The sequence below is a fragment of the Tenrec ecaudatus genome, chromosome 3 (genome assembly GCF_050624435.1).
Source record: "Tenrec ecaudatus isolate mTenEca1 chromosome 3, mTenEca1.hap1, whole genome shotgun sequence".
In the NCBI taxonomy this organism is placed as follows: Eukaryota; Metazoa; Chordata; class Mammalia; order Afrosoricida; family Tenrecidae; genus Tenrec; species Tenrec ecaudatus.
The window spans coordinates 179,502,624-179,522,934 of record NC_134532.1 but is presented as its reverse complement, the minus strand read 5'-3'; the positions used below and the strand labels follow the sequence as shown (position 1 = coordinate 179,522,934).

Genomic DNA, 20,311 nt, shown 5'->3' with positions numbered 1-20,311 from the left:
CAGCATGCTACGAAGCAGACAACTAATAAAGAATGACATAATACACACTCCCCGCCGCCCCCACCCTCACCAAATGTGAGAGAGCCCGGCCGGTGTGGAATGACTTCTGATGGGAGTGGGTGCTGCCCAGGCCACGGCGAGGACAGAGGCAGAGACCAGGACGGTAGCGTCTTCTCCTGCTGCCCGGCAAACCGCCGGCGAGGTGTTGTGGCTGTGTTTTAATTTTTACACAAAACAGCCTTCTCGGTTCATCCTTGAACTTTCAGCACATGTGCCCTCCCACGGCCACCTCGCTTCGGGTGAGCGTCTCTGCGATGGGAAGAGCAGCCCCCACGGGAGCAAGAAGAGCCCCGACAGCCCAGGGAATCAACGCCCGGGCCGGGCCTGCCTTACCTTGGTGTTGAAGTCCAGCGCGTTCTGAGACGTTTTGTATAATTCAGGGTACTTCAGCATGTTCTCTTTCCTGCAGGATCTCTCAAATATCCCCAGAGTTAAGGGCGGCATCGCGGTAAACATCTAAAGTGCACAAACCCGCGATTACACCGAGCGACCAAGCGCAGCCTGACCGCTTATCTCGAAGCAGTCAACAAAGTGGGAATGGTCAAATGTCCTAAACTTACCACATTGTAAAGGCCTATACACCATCTTTCAAAGAGGATCTGTCCGGAAAAGCCGTTAACAAAGGCAAACCAGATCTAGGAAGAGAGCAGCACAAATCCCCAAATTAGAACTTTAAATATAAATGCGTTGCTTAGAGTCAGTTGTACATCACCTACCAGGAACACTAACAGAGTAGTTTTGCAATTCTCTTGAACCTGGTATTGCTTTACCTTTGAAAGTATGTTGCTGTTTAAGTTTTTACAAGTATAGGGCAGAATTTAAATTAAAAACAAACAAAAACAACTTTCTCTAAACTTTATGTTAGGAGAAAAATAAAGATTTTTTAAAAAGTAAATTCAACTTTGTTTCTGGAAAGAATTTTTTGATCTTGCTCCTTCAGGCCTGTTAAGTTTTTAGAGCTGCAATCCTCTCTCAAAATACTGATGATTGTGGTTTAGTTATTCATTATAAAATACTTGCTTATTTAGAAAGCACAGAAATTAAACAATTTCCTGGAACAGCAATGCAATTACTATTTTCTTTTGCATCTCTGTAGTCATATAATTTATTTATGTATCACCACAAACGCACCTTCCTGGAAACCTACAATCTACAATGTTAATGCTACATAATATGTATTTTTAAAGTTGTTACGCATTCTTTACAAGTCTGTTCACAGATGGCTGACCGCTATACCGTGGATGTAATTATTTTTGGACAATCCGCTTGCTTCCAATTTTTGTTATAATCGGTAATTCTCATTAAAGCTCTTGTCCAGAAATCTTACATCTCTCTGTTTTCTTAGGATGGATTCTGAGATCTGGGAAAAATGCGTCAAAGTACTTGCAGAAGAAAATCTTTATAATTCTTGGTTAGTGTTTTCACCAGAAAGTTACATCGGGATGAAACCATTTTGAAAATGAAATTGGACATTTCATAAAAATAATCTTGAACAACTTACAAATAGCTGCAATTCTCTTAAATAGCTGAACTCTGGCAATACAACGGAGAAAGTTTCCCCAGCACGAAATGAAAAATTAAAATGACTACCAGTAATTCCAGCTACCGACATTATAAAAAAGAAAGAAAAGAAAAAAAAACAGACCTAAATGGTCATTTAAAATCAAACTAATTAGAAAGCGTAAAAAGGCTGGCCCAGAAGTGAGATTACAATACATGCACACAACACAATAAAATCAAAACATAACTTGAACAAGAGATGGTTCAAGAAAAGCACCCTTGACACGCCGTCAAGGGGATTTTGGGCTACGAGTTGCGGACACTTGGCCACACTTCACGTTTCATTTCACCTCATTATGGAAGGAAGAATTGTTGCAAATTCACCACTTATCAATATGTACCCAGCCTGGCCTCCCTATGAACACTTTCTGGACCCACACTGATCTACCTCTTCACCGTGGATGGGCACGGTGCAGCATGCATTAAAACAACAACAACAACAACAACAACGAATGTTCTGTGATGTGGAAAAGGCAACAGAAGTAGCCCTACGCCCAACCCACTGCCTTCCAGCAGATTCCCGACACACAGGAGAGCTAAATTCAAATGTGCCGGGTTTGTCACAGACAGCAGCAGCAGCAACAAGTGCAGAGAAATCCAGGGTGATGTCAGAAATTCTTACATGCTTTGTTATATGTATTTTCAGCAACATTCTGAACAATTTGCCTTAAATTGGGGGCCAGTCTGCAAACTGTCCAGGACTGAGCATGCCCACCGAGGTTATTCCGGGGGTGCGGCTGCTGCTGGCTTTAAAGGGCTTTCCCCTCCAGTGTTAAGCGGATACAAGTTGGCAATGCAGACTTTCATGCTCCGCATTGCATTTTCACAGTTGGCCTTTCTGGCGTGTGGATTATGTAAATACATATTCGTGGTACTCAGGTGCCGGTGATGGCTTTTGTGCCTGAGACGGCGACTCTGATCAGTGGTCTTAATACAAATTAAGCGGCTCTTTCTTGGGTATGAATGAAATAGAAGGGATTTTTAAACACACATTTTCACTGATAGCTGCTTCAGTCTCTCCAGAGTTGTCCAAACTTAGTTGGTCCAAAGACAGTCACGGGTCTACATGCAAACTACATTCACCTGATGGACACAGCCTGGCACCAAGATTACAGTTATAAATGTATCTGCAATACTGTTCATACTATGCTTACGTTAATAAATTTGTGTGCGGGCAAGCACATGGAAGTGGGGATGGTACCCTAGCTTCATGTATGTAACAGTCATTGCCGACTCAAAAACTTGAAATTTAATACCCCCTTTCAAATCCATTTTTTTCTCCCTTCAAATCAATGATTTTAAAAGAATTTTAGATGAAAATTTTTGCAAACAAATGGCTTCAGCTCAACATTTATGCTCAAATACGACACTGCAGAAATGAAACGTTTTTACACGACTCTCAACACAGCATTTTTAGCTTTTAAAATTTTTCCTACTGGAAGGAAGGTACATGGGTACATGCTGTGTTTGTTTCCTTAAACCTCACTTCGGGGTTTTTTTTTCAGAAGCTACTATTTTAGCTTCTTTAAAACTGTTTAAAAGGAAAAATTACAAGAGAAAGTATCTCACACCTTCCTACCACCATTTTGAAATTCAAGTTGATATATTTTGAAAGGGGGGAAAAAGGTGTTTTAACAACGTAGGAGCTTGCCCAGGGGCCAATTTCAAGTTAGTCTGTGGTAACGAGTTAAAATCCAAACCCTGAAGACAGAAAGAAAACATCCATCCCTGGAGGAGGCAGGGGACTCAGGGTTACTTAACAGCCTCTCAGGGAATCCACCCTGCAGCACGATTTGCTGGGAGGCAGCACCTTGGTGACTTTGATCAAAGACTTTGACCATTAGAGTGACTACCTTGCCTTGGGAGCTTACCTGGAAAACCATTTGAAAGAAAAGGTTTCCCTTTGTCGGGGGAAAAAATAATTGTTGCAGAGAAATTTTTAAAATGACATTTTAAAAATAAAAAGTACGCAAAACCAAAAATCTCCCAAAGAACAAAACTCTTAAGAGCCAATAATTCAAATGACCCTCTAGAAGTGCGACTGGGTGAGCACTGTAAGTAAGCAGTACATAGCACCACCCACAGAGTACCTGTATTTACTGGTGTGACTATAACTCCCAGCAATGGGGCTGGATGGCCACATTCCTGGCAGACAGCAATGGGAAAAGCGGGCACAATCTATTAAAACCGTAGACAATTCCTTTCTGAGCCAAGAAACTTCAGACCTGCCTCTCCTGGTATTATTTCCTGTGTTCCACAGCCGAATAGAGGCGTGGCAGCTAAAGCTTCAGACTTTTCCTGATGGTGCATTTCTGCATATTAAACAGGAGCTTACAAATGGTCAGGGAGTCCTCTGCTCCCATGCCTGGTCCGGGTCTCAGTCTCTCTCTCTCTCTCTCTCTCTCTCTCTCTCTCTCTCTCTCTCTCTCTCTCTCTCTCTCTCTCTCTCTCTCACACACACACACACACACACACACACACAGATGTGTTTTTTGTCTATTCACTCACAGTATTGACATGAGCCATTAACATCTGCAGAACTTGTTTTAGCTGGCAACAGTTGGGTATCTGGGAATTGATTTAAAAGGTCAATTTGTTTCCAAGATTGTTGAATTATATTCAAAGTACATTTCCATAAAGTGCTAAAAGAAAAATAACTGAAAAACGAGATTTCCGGTAAAGAGTATAACTTACTTCCTTTTGCAAGTGCAAAGAATTTGAGTGGTGCTAATATCTCCTGAAAAGGCTTTAAATAAGCCCAGTGAAATGTAAGGCTCATCAAGCACAAGTCACATCACTCTGGGTTCGGAAGAGAGCACAGAGCTAGGTCCTCACTGGCGCCTACTACGCACTTTACGCCCCATCAGTTCCTAACATTTTGCTCACTTCATTGCAGACTGCCCAACAATCTAGGTTTTAAAATGGAAAGGGGCAAGCGTCTGATTTCATTTTCCCAAAGTTAAATTTGTGCCAGCAGTGGCTTCAAATGGCTAAAATCTTCAAAAGTCCGTGTAACGAAATTATACAAATTGACATGCTTTTGAACGTCAGTGTTTGGGGAGTGAAAGAAAATGAGAAAAGATAGAAATAGAGAGGGAAGTGGAAATGTTAGAAAATAATAAAAAAAATTCTAAACACACATACAAATATGTGCACACACATATATGCAAAATTTGGTAAATCTCATTTATGAGATTTCGGTAGTGCATTTTGCTTCTAAATACAGACGGATCCAGATGATCAAATCTAGCATTGATCTCATCGAAAGCCTTTAAGTTCCAAGTGAAATTGAAGGCTAATTAAGCAGAAAAATCACATAATTTGGGGTTTGAAAGAGAGCATCTACCTAGTTCTTCGGTTGAACTTAATGGATATTTTATTTCACCCATTTGTACTTAGATTCGAATTAGCTTGTTTATGTTCCTAAATATTTGATTATTTCACTGAAGGGGTTATAACCTAATTCCAGAGTTTTAGTAACTAATAAATGGATTAAGGTTGGCATACTTCAACATTAAGTTTGCATTTTACTCGCCTGACTCGGAACGACTTTGCTCAGTGAACATTTAGTACAGAGATAAGCATCTTCTTAACGGGGGCAGCACGGAGACTGGAATCAAAAGTACAGAAGTCTCCAGCCAACGTGTTAACAGGGAAAGTGTAGAATCTAATGACTGTTTTTCCCTGGGGAAGCACTTCCATACAGTGAATAATTAGGCCCTGTTTCTCCGCCGAGGTGTGTAAGACACTGCCAACAGATGAGAGGGCAAAGGGGCACCAGGGAACATTATAAAGGAGTCCCGGGCAGGCTTATGGGGAGCGGAGTGCAAGATGACAGATGTTCTCCCTAATTTCTAGAGAGCTGCTTGTCACGCTCTGCAGCCTGGAAGAGGGGCATGACACGGATAACCTTTCAAGCTGAAGTATAATGAAAACAGCTCTGATGATTAGAAAATATCCTTATGTAGAATTAAAAGGAATAATTCACCTATCAGGCCCTCGTGTAACCTTTTAGTTTACTTATTTCATCTTGGAGGAAAAGTCTGGTTAATAGAATTCTTGGTGGCAACCCCTTGCGAGGTTGGGACAACGTTCTCCAGGAGGTTGTAAATGCTCTGAACCAGCATGGACTATTTGGAGCTGTCTCTCCAAGAGCCAGGATTCACGGGTCCAGGAACCAATTGGTGGAAACGGGAGGGCAGCGCTCACCATTACTGGTGGTGATCCACTCACTGCGTTTGCTTCCTGTCCCTCAGCCTCTGCCCTTTGGGTCTAGAGGTCTCCGTTCCATGGGGAGGAGTACTCGCACCAGGACCTGGCACGGATCCCACTAACCTGGAAGTTAAGGAAGCCTCCTGGCCACTTTGGACTCCTCGAGCCTCTGGATCAACAGGCAGAGGGGAGCAGCACCGTGTCAGTGTGTGACTGATCCTGATTACAAGGGGACATTGGGATGGTATTGCAGATGGTGGTAAGAAGAATATGCCTGGAATCTAGGAGACCCCTTCGGTTGCCTCTTAGTACGACCATCTCCTGGGACTGGACTGGACCGGACCGCAACTGTGTAAACCATTTCTTGATACAACTCTTTGTCTAGTTACAAACACACGTAGTGTCACTACCATTGCTTCTCTAGATCACCCAGCCTAACTCACAAGCCCGGCGGGGCACGGTTCTAATCCAACATACAAGGGGCCGCCAAGACTTGGGGTCAGCTTGGCGGCAAGTAGAACTCGAGGTGTTCGCTATGGTGCCTACGGGCCGCCCACTGCTACTGCAGGCCTGAAATGGGGCTGGTTGAAGCTGAGAAGGGCTGTCAGTGTAAAACACAAATTGATTACATCGGCAGTGATATTATTTTGAATATGTTGGATTGAGTAACAAAATACCTTCAATAAAATTAATTTGACCTTTACTTTCTTATTTTTGCTAATGCAGCTCCTAGAAAAATTTAAATTACACATGTATTGTGTTTTGATCAGTAAGCTTATAGCAGGCACGAATCAGGCTTGATTTACAGTGCAGTATATCAAGATAAGAAAGCCTGTAGATAATAGAAATCGAAGTTTTGAAACATAAAATGCACACCAAGGTACTTGCGTCTATCCTGACTTTAATTTTTTGTTTCCACCCAGAACGAGACCAGTTAACCTAGGTTTTGTGTTTATCACACCCTTGTTTTTTTCTCTAATACATCCCCATATATGTAATGTCCCTACACAGTTTCTGTTGTGTGTTTTTGAGTAAAATATATGTATGTACCTGTGTATCTACGTACACATATACAGCAGTAGCTCGACAAAACTGAAAACAGACAGGCCGTCCCGGTGATGAACGGCCGACTTCTGCTCGCCTTTGAATGTTACGGAAATGTGCTCACTTTGGAACAACTGCACCAACTCCACGCACGGCCAACGCTCAGCACAGCCGCCATCGCGTGCCGCACAGGCAGGCAGCTTCCACAGCACCGAGGAGGTCGTGAGCGGACCCGTTTCTCACAGGAAAGTAGAGCTGAGTCCGTAGGCAAGAACCACGAGCACCTCAACAGACTTACCTGCAAACTCTCAAAGACACAGCCAGGAATGAACGTGACCCCGGGGAGGGCCTGCACTGCACCCACACTCTACATGGACATATCTTTTTAATATTGATCTTAATTTAGCATTCGTGGGGAGTTCAGACATATAGCGCATCGTGCCAGAGTTCAAACGTGAAGCAGCACTGTACACTTGCCACCACAATCAGTTTCCAAACAACCTTTCTCTTCCTGGACTCCTTGACATCGTCTCCCCTTTATCCCCCGCCCCAAACCCCTACCTACTTGCTGTCCCTATAGGTCAGTCAATCCGAGGTTTTGCGTACTGAAAGACAGAAAGACATTCCTCTCAGAGTAATACAACATTGAAGCTTCACATCAGTGAATCTCCACGGTTGACCGTCTTGTTGCAAGCCCCTCTGAAAACGAAACTGGGTAAATCAGGGGATGAGACACTGAAGGCAAATGTCCGACTTGTGAACAGAGTTTGCAAAGTGGCAGAGAGTCTTAACCCACACGGCGATTACCTCGATGATATAGAGCACGATATTCTTGTAGAAGCAGTACAGGATGCACTTGGAGACTCTGTTGTAGTTCCAGGAGCCATGAACCATCAATAAATTCTTTAGATACTTGAACTAAAAGAAGAAAAGGGGAGGGGCCGTTACTGTTTTCTCGTCCACGGCGGCGTCAGCAGGCTGCGCAATGGCGCGTCCTTGGGGAAGGAGGCTTTACCTGCGCTATGGAGTAATCAGAAGAATTGGCTGCCTGGAGACCTTCGTTGCCGCTGATCCCGACACCAACGTGGGCCGTCTGTATCATGCTGACGTCGTTAGCTCCATCACCAATCGCCAGTGTTATGACTTTGACTTGTTTCTTAACCATCTCAACAACCTCGGATTTTTGAAGAGGAGAAACCCTTAAATTAAAACAAACGACCAATTACCTCTGCTTTCTGAACAAAGGGGATGTTGAAACTTTATTGTGTCTGAGAAGAGGAAGCTGAAGAGCTAAATGGATAGCTCTCTAGTGAGAACCATTTGCACCAAGTCTTAGGTTTGCAAATGCTTAGTTCTGTTTATGACTTGAAGGGAGATAGACAGGTAGGTAGATAGATTGACAGATAAAGGAAAGAGAGACATCTTCCAGACAAATGGCCTGGTAATAGAAGCTAGAATGTCTCGTTATTCGAATAAATAACATTTATTCCATAGACACCATTGTGACTCAATAACATTTCATTATTTTCTAACAAGTACAACAGAATATCTAATGCTTTATTTTTACATTGAAAAAGTAAGTCAAAAAAAGAAAAAGAAAAAGTAAGTCATAGAGGCTGTTGAATGACGGTCGAAACACTAACTCTTAGAAAGTTGAAAGCAATCCCCTGCCCGCCAGTTCTCTGCTGTCAAGTGTATCTGATACAAGGGTTTTAAAAACTATCTCTTTACATGAGCAGACAGCCTCATCTTTTCCCTACAAATACTATATAGTACTTGGATTATAAAAGTTTTGGACCTCTTAAAGCTGATTTCAGATAAAGTCCCATACTCTTAAAACAACTTAAGACTCAAATTAAAAAGAGGGGTTTGGGTAACCGTTTGAAGTGCTCTTAGACACTACCGTGAACTAGGGAATTGCAACCCAGGAAGACCCTGAGGCCGTGGCGACGGTTGACGTGGCGACGGTTGACGTGGCGACGGTTCACGTGTCTCAGGGTTCTTCCCAAGCTGATGGCTGACTAATAGCTGAGCAGAAGCCAAGCGACTTCTTAAAAAAATTTACTTCACTCGATCATTTTACTGGGGGCTCTTACAGTGCTTATAAAAATCCATACATCAATTGTATCCAGCACGTTTGTACATCTACAGAGCCCAAACCATACTGGTGTTAACTCTGATGTAACTTACTGAAATTTCCTAAGAGGTCATTGAAGAAAATAAAGAAAAGACAATGAAGGGAGAGTTCAAGGACAGCATGCATTAGCACCCCTAGCTTAACATGGCACCGGCATCGAATGGGATATTAGAAAGAAAGATAGGAAGAACAAACAAGGAACTGGCCCCAGCAAACTACTATGATGGTAAATAAGTAGTAAAAAAAAGCTCAGCTCACACAATTTTAAAGAAACAAAATCTCAGAACTAAATTCTGTGTTAAGATTAAGTAGCGTAAAGATCTAATATCTTCTAGAACATCTGGTAATACTTTTTTATTCTCCTTCAAAATAAAAGACCAGTTACTTGGGAAGATCACTACTTCTAAGCACTGTTTTGTTGTGTTCTTTTTTTTTTTTGACTAGTTCTTTGGGAAAACTTTCAACACGTGTCTTCAGGAGGCTCCATTCCGGAGCTCTGGATTCTATTTCGAGACCGAGGGGTTCTGCAACAGACCGTGAGCTGCCGGCAGCAGGAACCATTCTCTCATTGTCTTTGCGCTCCAATTGTCTGATCCAGAAGAGGCACACGAGAAATGTTTGCTATGTGAGTAATTTTTAATTTTTCTTTAGATTTCCTGGCAAAAGTACAAAAATACTATTACCGTGAACACAGCAAAGAAACGAATGAGTAGCAGACGTTAATGGGCGCGTTCATGGAGAGCCCCAGTTTTCTTCAAAGCAGTTTTCATTTATTTTGCATGTTTTATTTGATTTCTCCGAACAAGCTAATGCAAACTGGTGAGTGCACTGGCCCCCATTCAACACTTGGAACAAGCACTGTAGCTGACAGCTATTACACAGCCACAAAGAGCGCTCACCAGGAAAGGAGGAAAGGTAAATGGGAAATGGACAGGAGAGGCAGGGAGCACTTGAAAAATCTTGACTAGGTTCCCTGCACAGGCTCACAGCGTAACTACATGTCACGACGCTGCACCATGGGACCAGTAGAATCTGGAAACCTTAGCACTGTTTCCATAAGCTGAACACAGAACTCCAGCAGCGATTTAAAGATGCACCCGAAAAGCGCTGCTTTAACCTTTCTTCATCATGAGCATAATCCACCGCTGCTCTCTCCCCGACACTGCAATTTTCAATACTCCCAAATGAAAATCAACTCTGAGACTCTGACCCTGTGTGGCATGTGGCTAACCTAGTGAATGGCCTGGGCAAGGCCAATGCCTGTTTGTTTGCTTTGTTTCGTCTTATAGAAAAAGACTGTAGTGAGAGGCACATCCCCAAACTACACTGCAACTGACACTAGCAAGGAGATCGGCGTCCATGGCCAAGAGCAAAGTAAATGGGTAGCTTGAAAGAAGAGGCCAGAGGCAGAAGCAGCCCTCCTAGCTGACGGGGTGGAAACAGCAGTTCTAGCCAACGACACCAGGGTTTAAGTGAGAATTGCTTCAACATTTTAAATACAACATAATTAAACACTCAAACTATAAATGTGCGAAAGATCAGGCAGTCTGTCTTGAAAGAAGGCCACTCAGAATGTTCCTTAGAGGCAAGGATGGTGGGCCGCTGTCGCCGGTGCTTTGGATATGAGTCCAGGAGAAACCAGTCGCTGGAGAAGGACGTCATGCTTGGTAAATTGAGGGGCAGTGAAAAGAGGAAGGGCCTGAACAGGATGGATCATCACTGTGGTTGCCGCAATGGACTCCAACCTAACGACAATCGTTATGGCTACGGTCCGGGCAGTGTTTCATTCTGCGGCACACAGCGCCGCTATGAGCAAAACCGACACCAGGACAGCCCACCACCACAAACCAAACGCACAAACTCGTGATGTGTGGCAGAGCAACTTTGTTTGCTTCAGGGCCTGCTGTCTGGAATGCTCCCTGCCTTTGATCCAGACACTCCACTCTTCAAAAGGTCCGGTTCATTCAAAGAGAGGCCATGACACGACGATTCCCCCTACTTCCAATTTGCAGTTATCGTCTTCACCCGCATGCCAATAGCACACGTGTTGGCAACTCCGAGAGTTTACCCAGAGCTTTAAATCTGGTGTTCCCAAGAGGAAAGCCAAAGGAAACAGAGGAAAGAACTAGTGGCAAAGAATTTAGAGAGGGCTAAATACAGACATGTAAATGTATTTATATATAACAAGAGGAAAATAGATCGATGTCCATATATATATGATAAATATTAAGGTAGCAGACAGGGAGCCTCTTCTCAAGTATTCCCTCAACACAAGAACACTTTGTTCTAATGACATGGCATTCCATGATGCTCAACTTCTGGACACACTCGCTGAAGACAAAATGGGTGCATAAGCAAATATGGTGAAGAAAGCTGATGGTGCCTGGCTATCAAAAGATATAGTGTCTGGGGTCTTAAAGACTTGACGATACACAAGTGGCCATCTAGCTGAGAAGCAACAAAGTCCACATGGAAAACAACAAAATCCACACCAGCCAGTGTGATCATGAAGTGTTGATGGGAATCAGGGGGAAAAATTATATCAATGTGAATGAGGGGGAGTGCATAGAGACCCAAAGCCCATCTGCAGATAGTTGGACTTCCCCTTACAGAAGGGTCATAAGGAAGAGACCAGTGAGTGTGCAGTTAGCACCTATGAAACATACAGCTTCCCTCTCTAGTTCTTTAATGCTTCCACCCCACTATCATGACCCCAATTCTACCTTACAAATTCAGCTAGACCAGAGCATGAACTCAGGTACAGATAAGAGCTGGAAACACAGGGAATCCAGAACAGAAAAATCCCTCAGGACCAATAATGAGAGTAGCGATACCATGAAGGTTAAGGGTAAGGTGGGGGAGGTAGGGGGAACCGATCACAGTGAACTACGTATAATCCCCTCCCAGGTGGACAGACAACAGAAAAGTGGGTGAAGGGAGACACTGGTTTGTGTAAGACATGAAAAAATAATTTATAAATTATCAAGGGTTCTTGAGGGAGGGAGGGTGGGGGAGGGAAGGGAAAAATGAGGAGCTGATGCAAAGGGCTCAAGTTGAAAACAAATGTTTTGAGAATGATGAGGGCAACAAATGTACAAATGTGCTTGACACAATGGATGTATGTGTGTGATAACAGTCATACGAGCCCCAATAAGATGATTAAAAAAAATGATGATGGCAACATATGTACAAATGTGCTTGACATAATTGATGTATGGATTGTTACAAGAGCTGTAAAATACCGCAATAAATGACACACACACACACACACACACACACACACACACACACACACACACACACAGATTTACTGCCTCCCAAACCCACAAGGGTAGTTCTGCAAACAAATGCTAGTCTGAACCCACTCAATAGCAGCGAGCTTGGTTTTGGCTTTTAAATCTTTACTGGGGGAGGCGGGCATCCCAGAGGGGTGCAGTCGTGAAGCGCTAGGCTGCTAACCCAAAGGTGCAGCTCTGAGGGAGCAAGATGTGGCGGTCTGCTTCCTTCCCGATTACAGTCTTGGAAACACTGTGGGGCTGTTCTATTTCACCCTGGAGAGGTGCCACGAGGCGGAACCCAGTTGACAGAAATGGGTGGCTGTTAATTTTGAATCGTTGTCACCACCGTGGCTGGTGGGTCGAAATGACCACCAGTCAGCTAGCAGTCAAGCACTACACCACTCGACACCAGCAGGCCTCCTTGGATGAAAAGATCTAGAACTTGACATTTACAAAGAGCAGATCATCAGGTAATTCCCAAACATCCTGCCAGCTCTCTCTATTTTCCCCTCAAATCCCCGGCTGTGCATCAGAAGTTAGCTATGCACAGTCCTCTTCTGTTCTTTCTGCTCTGGGAGCCGTAGGAGCCTCTAGGGGAGAAGACTACTCATCCACCGTGCACCGGGAAGGCCCGCCGCTCTCCGCGTGGCTCCTCACTCACAGGGTGGTCTTCTGCGATACAAGCTAGAAGTGCACGGAGTACACTGTGCCTTGGCTGCAGTCTCTGCACATGTTAGTCATTAGTGTTCCTATTTGCTATGTAGTAACTCTCACCGCTCTGTGACATAAGATAGGAGCATGAGGCATTTTTACCATTCGGCCTGAGAAAAAAATAGGGTGACCCATCGTTTAATGGGGTTAGCTAAAACACTCACCTCTGGAGTGGATTATGGGTAAAGACTGCATGCGTGTCTGTGCAGATACATTATTAGGAGTATTTCAAATTTCACACATATATACATACCCACAGACATAAAAAGTCCTACTGCTAATATATTATTATCTCAAAGATGTATATGGCTTTCTGATCCTGTAAAGAGTTACAGTCTTGGAAACTGAGAGGGATCAGTTCTACCCTGTCCTATAGGGTCGCTATGAGCTGGCATCGACTCGATGGTAGTGAGAAAGAAATAAGGTTGCCTTTAGAAAGTTAATCCAGCAACATTTAACGATCATGGAAGAATTTAGGATTCCTTAATTATGGTGAAGTGTTTATTTCGTGACAAAGCCCAAAGGAGCAGGGTGCTACTCCTGCTTACGATTTAGAGGCCAGCATCATTAGAGGGAGCATCTGCTGTATTTTTCCTTTGCAATGAACTTCCTTACATTTCTCCTGTGAATATCTGCCTGTTCACCAGGGAGTCATAATGTGTGGGCTAAAAGAGAAACTACAGAAAAGAGAGGAAACCTAATGTTCTGGATTTTATTTAGCTCGCACATACCCTCTATTCATTCTTAAAGCTTTGAATTAATAAGGAATTAAAATTCAGCAAATAAAAATTTGTGTTAGAGGTACTAAAATTACAAAATGGTTACAACTCTTCTGGAAACTCACCACCCATCTCTTACTGGGAGGAAAAGAAATAGCAACTTCTATAGCAAATCTTTAAAAATGAAACTCAGCACACGGGCATAAGGAAACATTCAGCCAGGGCTAGGTAAGAGAAATGTGTTAGTCAATGACTGATGGGCAAATGCTTTCCTAACCTCCAAAACCAACATCTCTTGATGTACGGCACAAAGGAACCTTAAACTGTAGGACAGAAGTCCACAGAACTAAAATACAGATGGTCATCCAAAGGACACAACCAAGAACACAATTTCCAAAAGAGTTCCATTCTGCAACGCCTTTTAGATGCAAACCTTCTCTTCCCCGGAATCTTGCGTTATTGTAAGTCGATTACAACTGCCTTTGGTTTTCATGGTTCAGATAACATTTTAAACAGACTGTTCATATGGATTAATGTGTGTGCGTGCACACCCAACAGAACCTATGAGCAAATGCTATAAAAGGCGCTAAAGAGAAAACAACTGAGTAGAAATGTTTATCGCCACCTTCACACCAGAGGACAGAATCTGTCCACAGTGCTACTGCACATGTGCCTAAACCATAGCTTGTTTTCTTGACCTGGTATAGTTTTGGGCACATAGCAGATGAACAAATGTCAATGGAGCAGAATAAATGGACATTTTTCAAGAGAGAGAGAGAGAGAGAGAGAGAGAGAGAGAGAGAGAGAGAGAGAGAGAGAGAGAGAGAGAGAGAGAGAGAGATCCAGCTCATCCTTCCATGCTGCTCGTCCTTTTTCTTAATGGTCTGCTGTTAGGAGCCAAAGTGTGACTGATTTGCTCTTTACCTAGAGAATAGGAGAACGATGTAACAAATTCTCCACATTTTATCCTCTGAGTAGGAAAGACAGGTGAAAAAATTACTGGGTGTGGAAAGGAAGGACAACCCTAGTATTTCAAGGGTTAATGGACATAATCAGAGTCCACGCGGGAGCGCCACAAAGTTCATGGAGAAATTCCGTTATTGTTTCATTTCAATTTTCCATGAACTTTTGGAAGCCTCTTATGTTAGTGAGATGATGGGATGCCCGTGTCGGTGACGATGTGAACGTTTGTACGCCGTAGCTCCTTGGGATGATCAGCAATGTTCAAAGATTCTGAGGAGTGGAGAAAGCATGACAGAAACTGCCTTAAAAACATTCATTGTATCGGTTACTGTGTTACTTGAACAACGAGCTGGATCTTACCCAAATAAAGGCAACGCACATAGAAAAGGACACGTGGGGGCAGGGGGAGTAGGAGGAAAGCGCATGAAGGTGTTCCTGAGGCGTGCTGGTGTCACAGTGGGTTAAGCAATGGGCCACCAACCACAAGGCCAGTGGGTCAAACCCATCCGCTGCTCCAAGGGAGAAAGACGCGGCTGTGCGCTCCCATACAGACTGACAGCCTCAGAAACTGCACGAGCAGCCCCAACAGTTCTGTCCTAGGAGCAATGTGAGATGGAATTGACTCGATGGCAGAGAGGGGGTTTTGGTTTTTGGTTGGTTTCTAATTTGGATGAACGGGCAAATGATGACCTAGACAGAGACCTCAGTGGAAGAGGCAGCAGCAGCAGGAAGGATTTACAGAGGAAGGGCTGGATCAGGCAAGTTACCCAGAATTTCAGCTTCCTAGTGGGTTGGCCAACCATTGACATCACCAGAGGGTTGAGCGTGTGCTTGCACTTGGGACTGCGAATTCATTAAGTATTTACTGGCCCTTGAGTATGGGATAACTCATATGGGGAGACAGAGCAGAAGATCTCAGGTCTGCCCCCCACCCACTCCCGCCCTTCTCTCCCATTATTCACCTATTGTCCTGAGGATTAATCATGAAGGGCTTATATGACAGCTTCCTCTGTATGAACCACTGTGTCCCAGAGAGAGAAGTGGTAGAGAGAGACAGGTGTGTTTCTACATGGGACCAGGCAGAGGCACCTCTGTCCATGAGCCTTGCCTTTGGGAAGGGGGAGCTCCCAAGTGGGAAGTGCCTCTCTCCCTTTACGCTGCCCTTTCATGACCGTCTACAGCCTTATCTTCCCCTTTCTCACCAGCCTGGGTAGGTAAGGGGAGCCTGTTTCCTTTAGGCTGGAGGCAAGCCATCCAATTCTCTTTCTCCCTTCGCTTCCTCTAACCTTCCTGCTGCTCTGTTTGTGGAACTTTCTCCTTTTGTGGGCACTTTCTCCCAGGAACACCTCCTTTTAGAACTAGCCAGTAAAAGGTGGACATCCTGAGAGCCCAGCCTACTGAGAAGGGCTGGAATAGAAAGCTGCAGAAGCCAGGAAGAGAAACAGGAGGCGGACAGATTCCAGAGTCACAGCTTGCAGCTTCTACTAGTCTGTGATTTCATTTTGCTTGGGTCCTCAAAGCAATGCTCACCGAGGCAGCAGAAATGAAACCACTCATTACATCGGACAGATCTGGTGCATACGACCTCTTTAAACTGCTCAAGAGCAAGCCTGTCATGCTGAGGACTAAGGTGGGATGGGAAAAAAGCCATGATATTTTCAATGGCTTCAAAATCTCATTGCCACAGAGTTGATGCTGACTCAGCAACCTTATGGGGCGGGGCAGGGCAGAACTATCTTTGTGAGTTTCCAAACTGTTAACTATTTACTACGGGAATAGAAAGTCCCGTCTTTCTCCCAAGAAGTGGCTGGTGGTTTTGAACTGCACACCTTGCGGCTCACAGCCCAATACATAACCACCATGCCACCAAGGTTCCTATAATCACCTCCTATGCATGTGAAAGTTCAAGAAATACGGCCAGAAGGATCCTTAGAAGCAAGGGTGGCGAGACTTGGTCTCGTGTACTTGGATCATGTCGTCAGGAGAGATCAGTCCCCGGGAAAGGGCTTGGTAAAGTGGAGGGGCAGTGAAAAAAAAGAAAGGCCCTTGGTGGGCTAGACACAGTGCCTGCAGCCTGGGCACAATCAGAACCACAAGTGTGAGTGTGGTGCAGGGGCACGTGGTGTTTTGTTCTACTGTTCATTGGATTGCTTGGGCTCAGACCTTACCGACAACACTCACCTGTGGAAAACCACAGAGAAAAAAAGAGAAAAAAGAGAGTGGCGGATCACGGAGAGAAGGCGCCTCGTGTGGAGGAGAGAAGGTACCTGGTGTGGAGGAGCGTAGGTCAGGATGCTTTCCAGCTGTGTCCCTCCTACAACACCCTCCATGTGTGAGCCCAGACCCACCAGTGGGAAGAGGGTGAGACAGAGCTAGATTGGACTAAGAAGCTAAGGGACACCTCATTGCCATGACAAACATTAGCTTGGAATTAGAAATTGTGGAAACACACAGCCCCCCAAAGCAGGTGTTTGCAAACAAAACACTCAATTCCAGGAGATACCCCCAGTGCCTTGAAGCCAACATCCCAGGATAATTCCCATCCATGCTTCGGAAGAAGAAAGTCAGCAGATTCGGTTTACAGTCATGGCACAGCTCCAGCTGGGGACAGATGCCAACCACGCGGGTCCTCTTCAAGCCCCAGCATGCCACTCCACTCCGGCAATTCCATCAGAATGTGACCGCCTGCATCGGGAGCCGTGTGTGGGAAGAAGGCACTTGCAGGAAGAAGGGGTGTAACAGAGCTTCACGGGACCTCGGCCTGAGCCTTGTCCTAAATTTTCCTCAAGACCTAGACTTGCCCTCCCCTCCAAAGCGACTTTGCTTATCTATTAGGATCAATGATGAAACATTAGCGCACAGGGAAAACGTGTAATAAAGGAGAGGATTATCAAATGACATACTAAAGGGACGTTGAGCAGTGGGAAAACAGACAAAAAAAGAAGTAAAATTCCCCCAAACATTTCGAAGACCTCCTCCTAGAGGAACTTACACGAAGACGAAGCCTGTATAATAGCAAAGAATTTAAACAAGCATGATAAACATTCTGGGAGAAATATAGAAAATCAGAGGGAAAAATGAACCTGGAAGCATCAAACATTAACTTTAAATTTCCTTTTCCACAAATCCTTTGAAGCCCCCTTATTCAGTATGGTTAAATTTATATTAAGAACAACTCCTAAAAGGTTTCAGTGAAAAGCACATTATTTATAAAAAAAACAAGATCAGACTGACACTGGATGTACAGAAATTCTTTAATAGCCTCAGCTCCCTTATCTTCCTCAAGAGGGATGCCTGGGCAGGATGCAACACATGCTAATGTACCTAACCTTTAATGGGAAAAAACAAGCACCCATATGCTCATTGAAGCCTTAAAAATAACCAGACATGGAATAAATACAGACTTTCCAACCAAATTCTGATCTAGCAAGTGAAAGGTCAGGGGAGGAAAAAAAGTATAATAAATGGAAGACACAGCATTAACATTATAGGACTGAGACCTAGAATAGCAATGATCAAAATAAATATAAATGGGTTAAATTCACTGAATGACAGATATCTTTAGATTGTTATCTAAAAGAGACATATTTTGTAATAACAGCTAATATTAAAAACTAACAAACAATCCCGTTGCTATTGAATCAGTTCCAGCTCACAGAGATCCTACAGGACAAAGCAGAACAGCCTCACCAGGTTTCCCAGTTCATAGATCTTAATGGAGGCAGACTGCTACACATTTCTCCCGTGGAGAGACTGTCAGGTGACAATGGCTGCTCTTTCAGTTAGTAGCAGGGAGCTTGACCAGTAAGCCAGCAATGCTTGAGCCGCTGCTGCCACAGGTGCTCCTGAGTCAGTTCCCACTCAGAGCACCCCCGTGCATACAATGTGAACAGTGCATACTAGCCAATCTCAGATAACATGTAATTTTCCGGTCCTTTCCTTGTTTTAATTCATCCCCTCTTCAATACGACCCCATGAGATAGGTTACTACTATTGCATTTTCCAAATGTGGAAATGGGAGGCATAGAGCGATTCCATGAACTATCTAGGGTAAGACGAGAATTAGGGAAGCCAGCATTCAGTTCCAAGCAGTGTGAATTCAGACACAGCCGTCTACACCACTGCCTGGTGTAGTGGGAGTGGACAGAAAGTTAGGGAGACAAAGACACGAGGTGCCAGTGGACGAAAGGAGAGCCAGAGCAGGCATTTCAAGGTCACGTACAAATAGAACGCAGGACCCCAAACGGTCATGATGGTCAGAGAGGGCTCTTAGCCTGACAGTATTCGCAGTAGAAAAGAATCAAGTTGGAAACACACACCATGAAAGGAATTAGGAACCATGCATACGAGCAACATAACGTCAATAGCAGCTAACAGCAGTGAGGACAGCATGAAGTCATCTATTCCTCACAATTCCATCTTTAGCTCCATTTCAAAGAGGAAGACACTGAGAAGTCACTTATTCAAGGCCGCTCAGCTAAGTGATGGAGCCGGGGTTTGGACCCCACAGTCTGGCCCCGAGCCTCACCGCCCTACCCCCCCCCCCCCCACCCACCCAGGGCTTCACAAGCTGAAGGGAAAGCGGGATGGGTCAGTATTTGGTGTTGGGGGAATGTACTAATACAAATGAGTAGCACTGGATCCTTCCTCCTTCATGCCACATCCCAAAACAAATTCCATATGGATTAAAGGCCAACATGAAAAGCAGAAAACTGTGAAATTAACAGAATGTGAGAAAATATCTTTGCGAATGGGATGCTCTGAATATTTTTTTTAAAAAAGCATAAATCCCAAGGGCAGAAATTAATGGGGCTTGATCTACTATGTCAAATCAAGGATTTTTTTGTTCAAAGGCCACCCTGGTAAGAAGTAAGAAAGGACCACAAGATATTTACCGCACTTACACTCAACGTTTCGATCTCCAACACACACACACACACACACACACACACACACACACGCACGCACGCACACACACACGTCCGTATACCATGTTGCTGTTGTGAGCTGTCGTCCAGTCCCTTCCTGACTTGGGCTGGCTGCACAGGTCCCAGAGGACAACTGATCGACAGGGTTTTCTTGATTGCAATCTTGAAGGAGGAAACACCCCCCCCAGTCCCCCAGCCCCATGCATTGTTGCTGGAAGGGTCTGAGCATCTTCTCGCCTGGCTTCTTTCCCATCACTGTCCTCTCGCACCTGCCCCTGGGCCAGAGAGAAGGCACTGAGGAGACACTCGGGGGTGAGATGTTCCTGATCCTTGGGTCTCCAGCTCTAGTCTAGATAAATATCTATTGGTATCCATTTAACCCTCCCGACCCCCCCCCCCAAAAAAAAACAACCTAACCTCTGGATGAAATATATTTTAAGAATCCAAGGGCACAGATAGATTTAATGGATTTGCTGGCCTGTGCAGCTGTCGCCACAGAAAACGTTGTCAGTCTCTTTTTGGGGAATCATGGAGACAGGGAAACATGCCAGGTGAATAGAGAGGGGGGAATGTCTTAATTTTCAAGAGAAGAAAAGGAAGGGTCTGGAAATTGCAGGGAAGGACCATGAAGGTGATCTCCATCAGTATTCAAGAAAGCTCTGTCTACTAGAACCCACGTTCTCCACACTCATTCCTGTT

At 44.4% G+C, this 20,311-nt stretch overlaps 1 protein-coding gene across 1 annotated transcript in view; it reads right to left on the bottom strand.

Moving 5' to 3' along the window:
- Positions 1–20,311, bottom strand: part of ATP8A1 (ATPase phospholipid transporting 8A1) — a 190,663-nt gene that overhangs the window by 46,982 nt on the left and 123,370 nt on the right. The window contains exons 19-22 of the mRNA XM_075544993.1: positions 7,892–8,075; positions 7,684–7,794; positions 621–695; positions 394–516 (exon numbers count right to left, since the gene is read on the bottom strand). Of these exons, the coding sequence (XP_075401108.1) occupies positions 394–516; positions 621–695; positions 7,684–7,794; positions 7,892–8,075 (493 nt within the window). The remainder of the gene's footprint in view (positions 1–393; positions 517–620; positions 696–7,683; positions 7,795–7,891; positions 8,076–20,311) is intronic.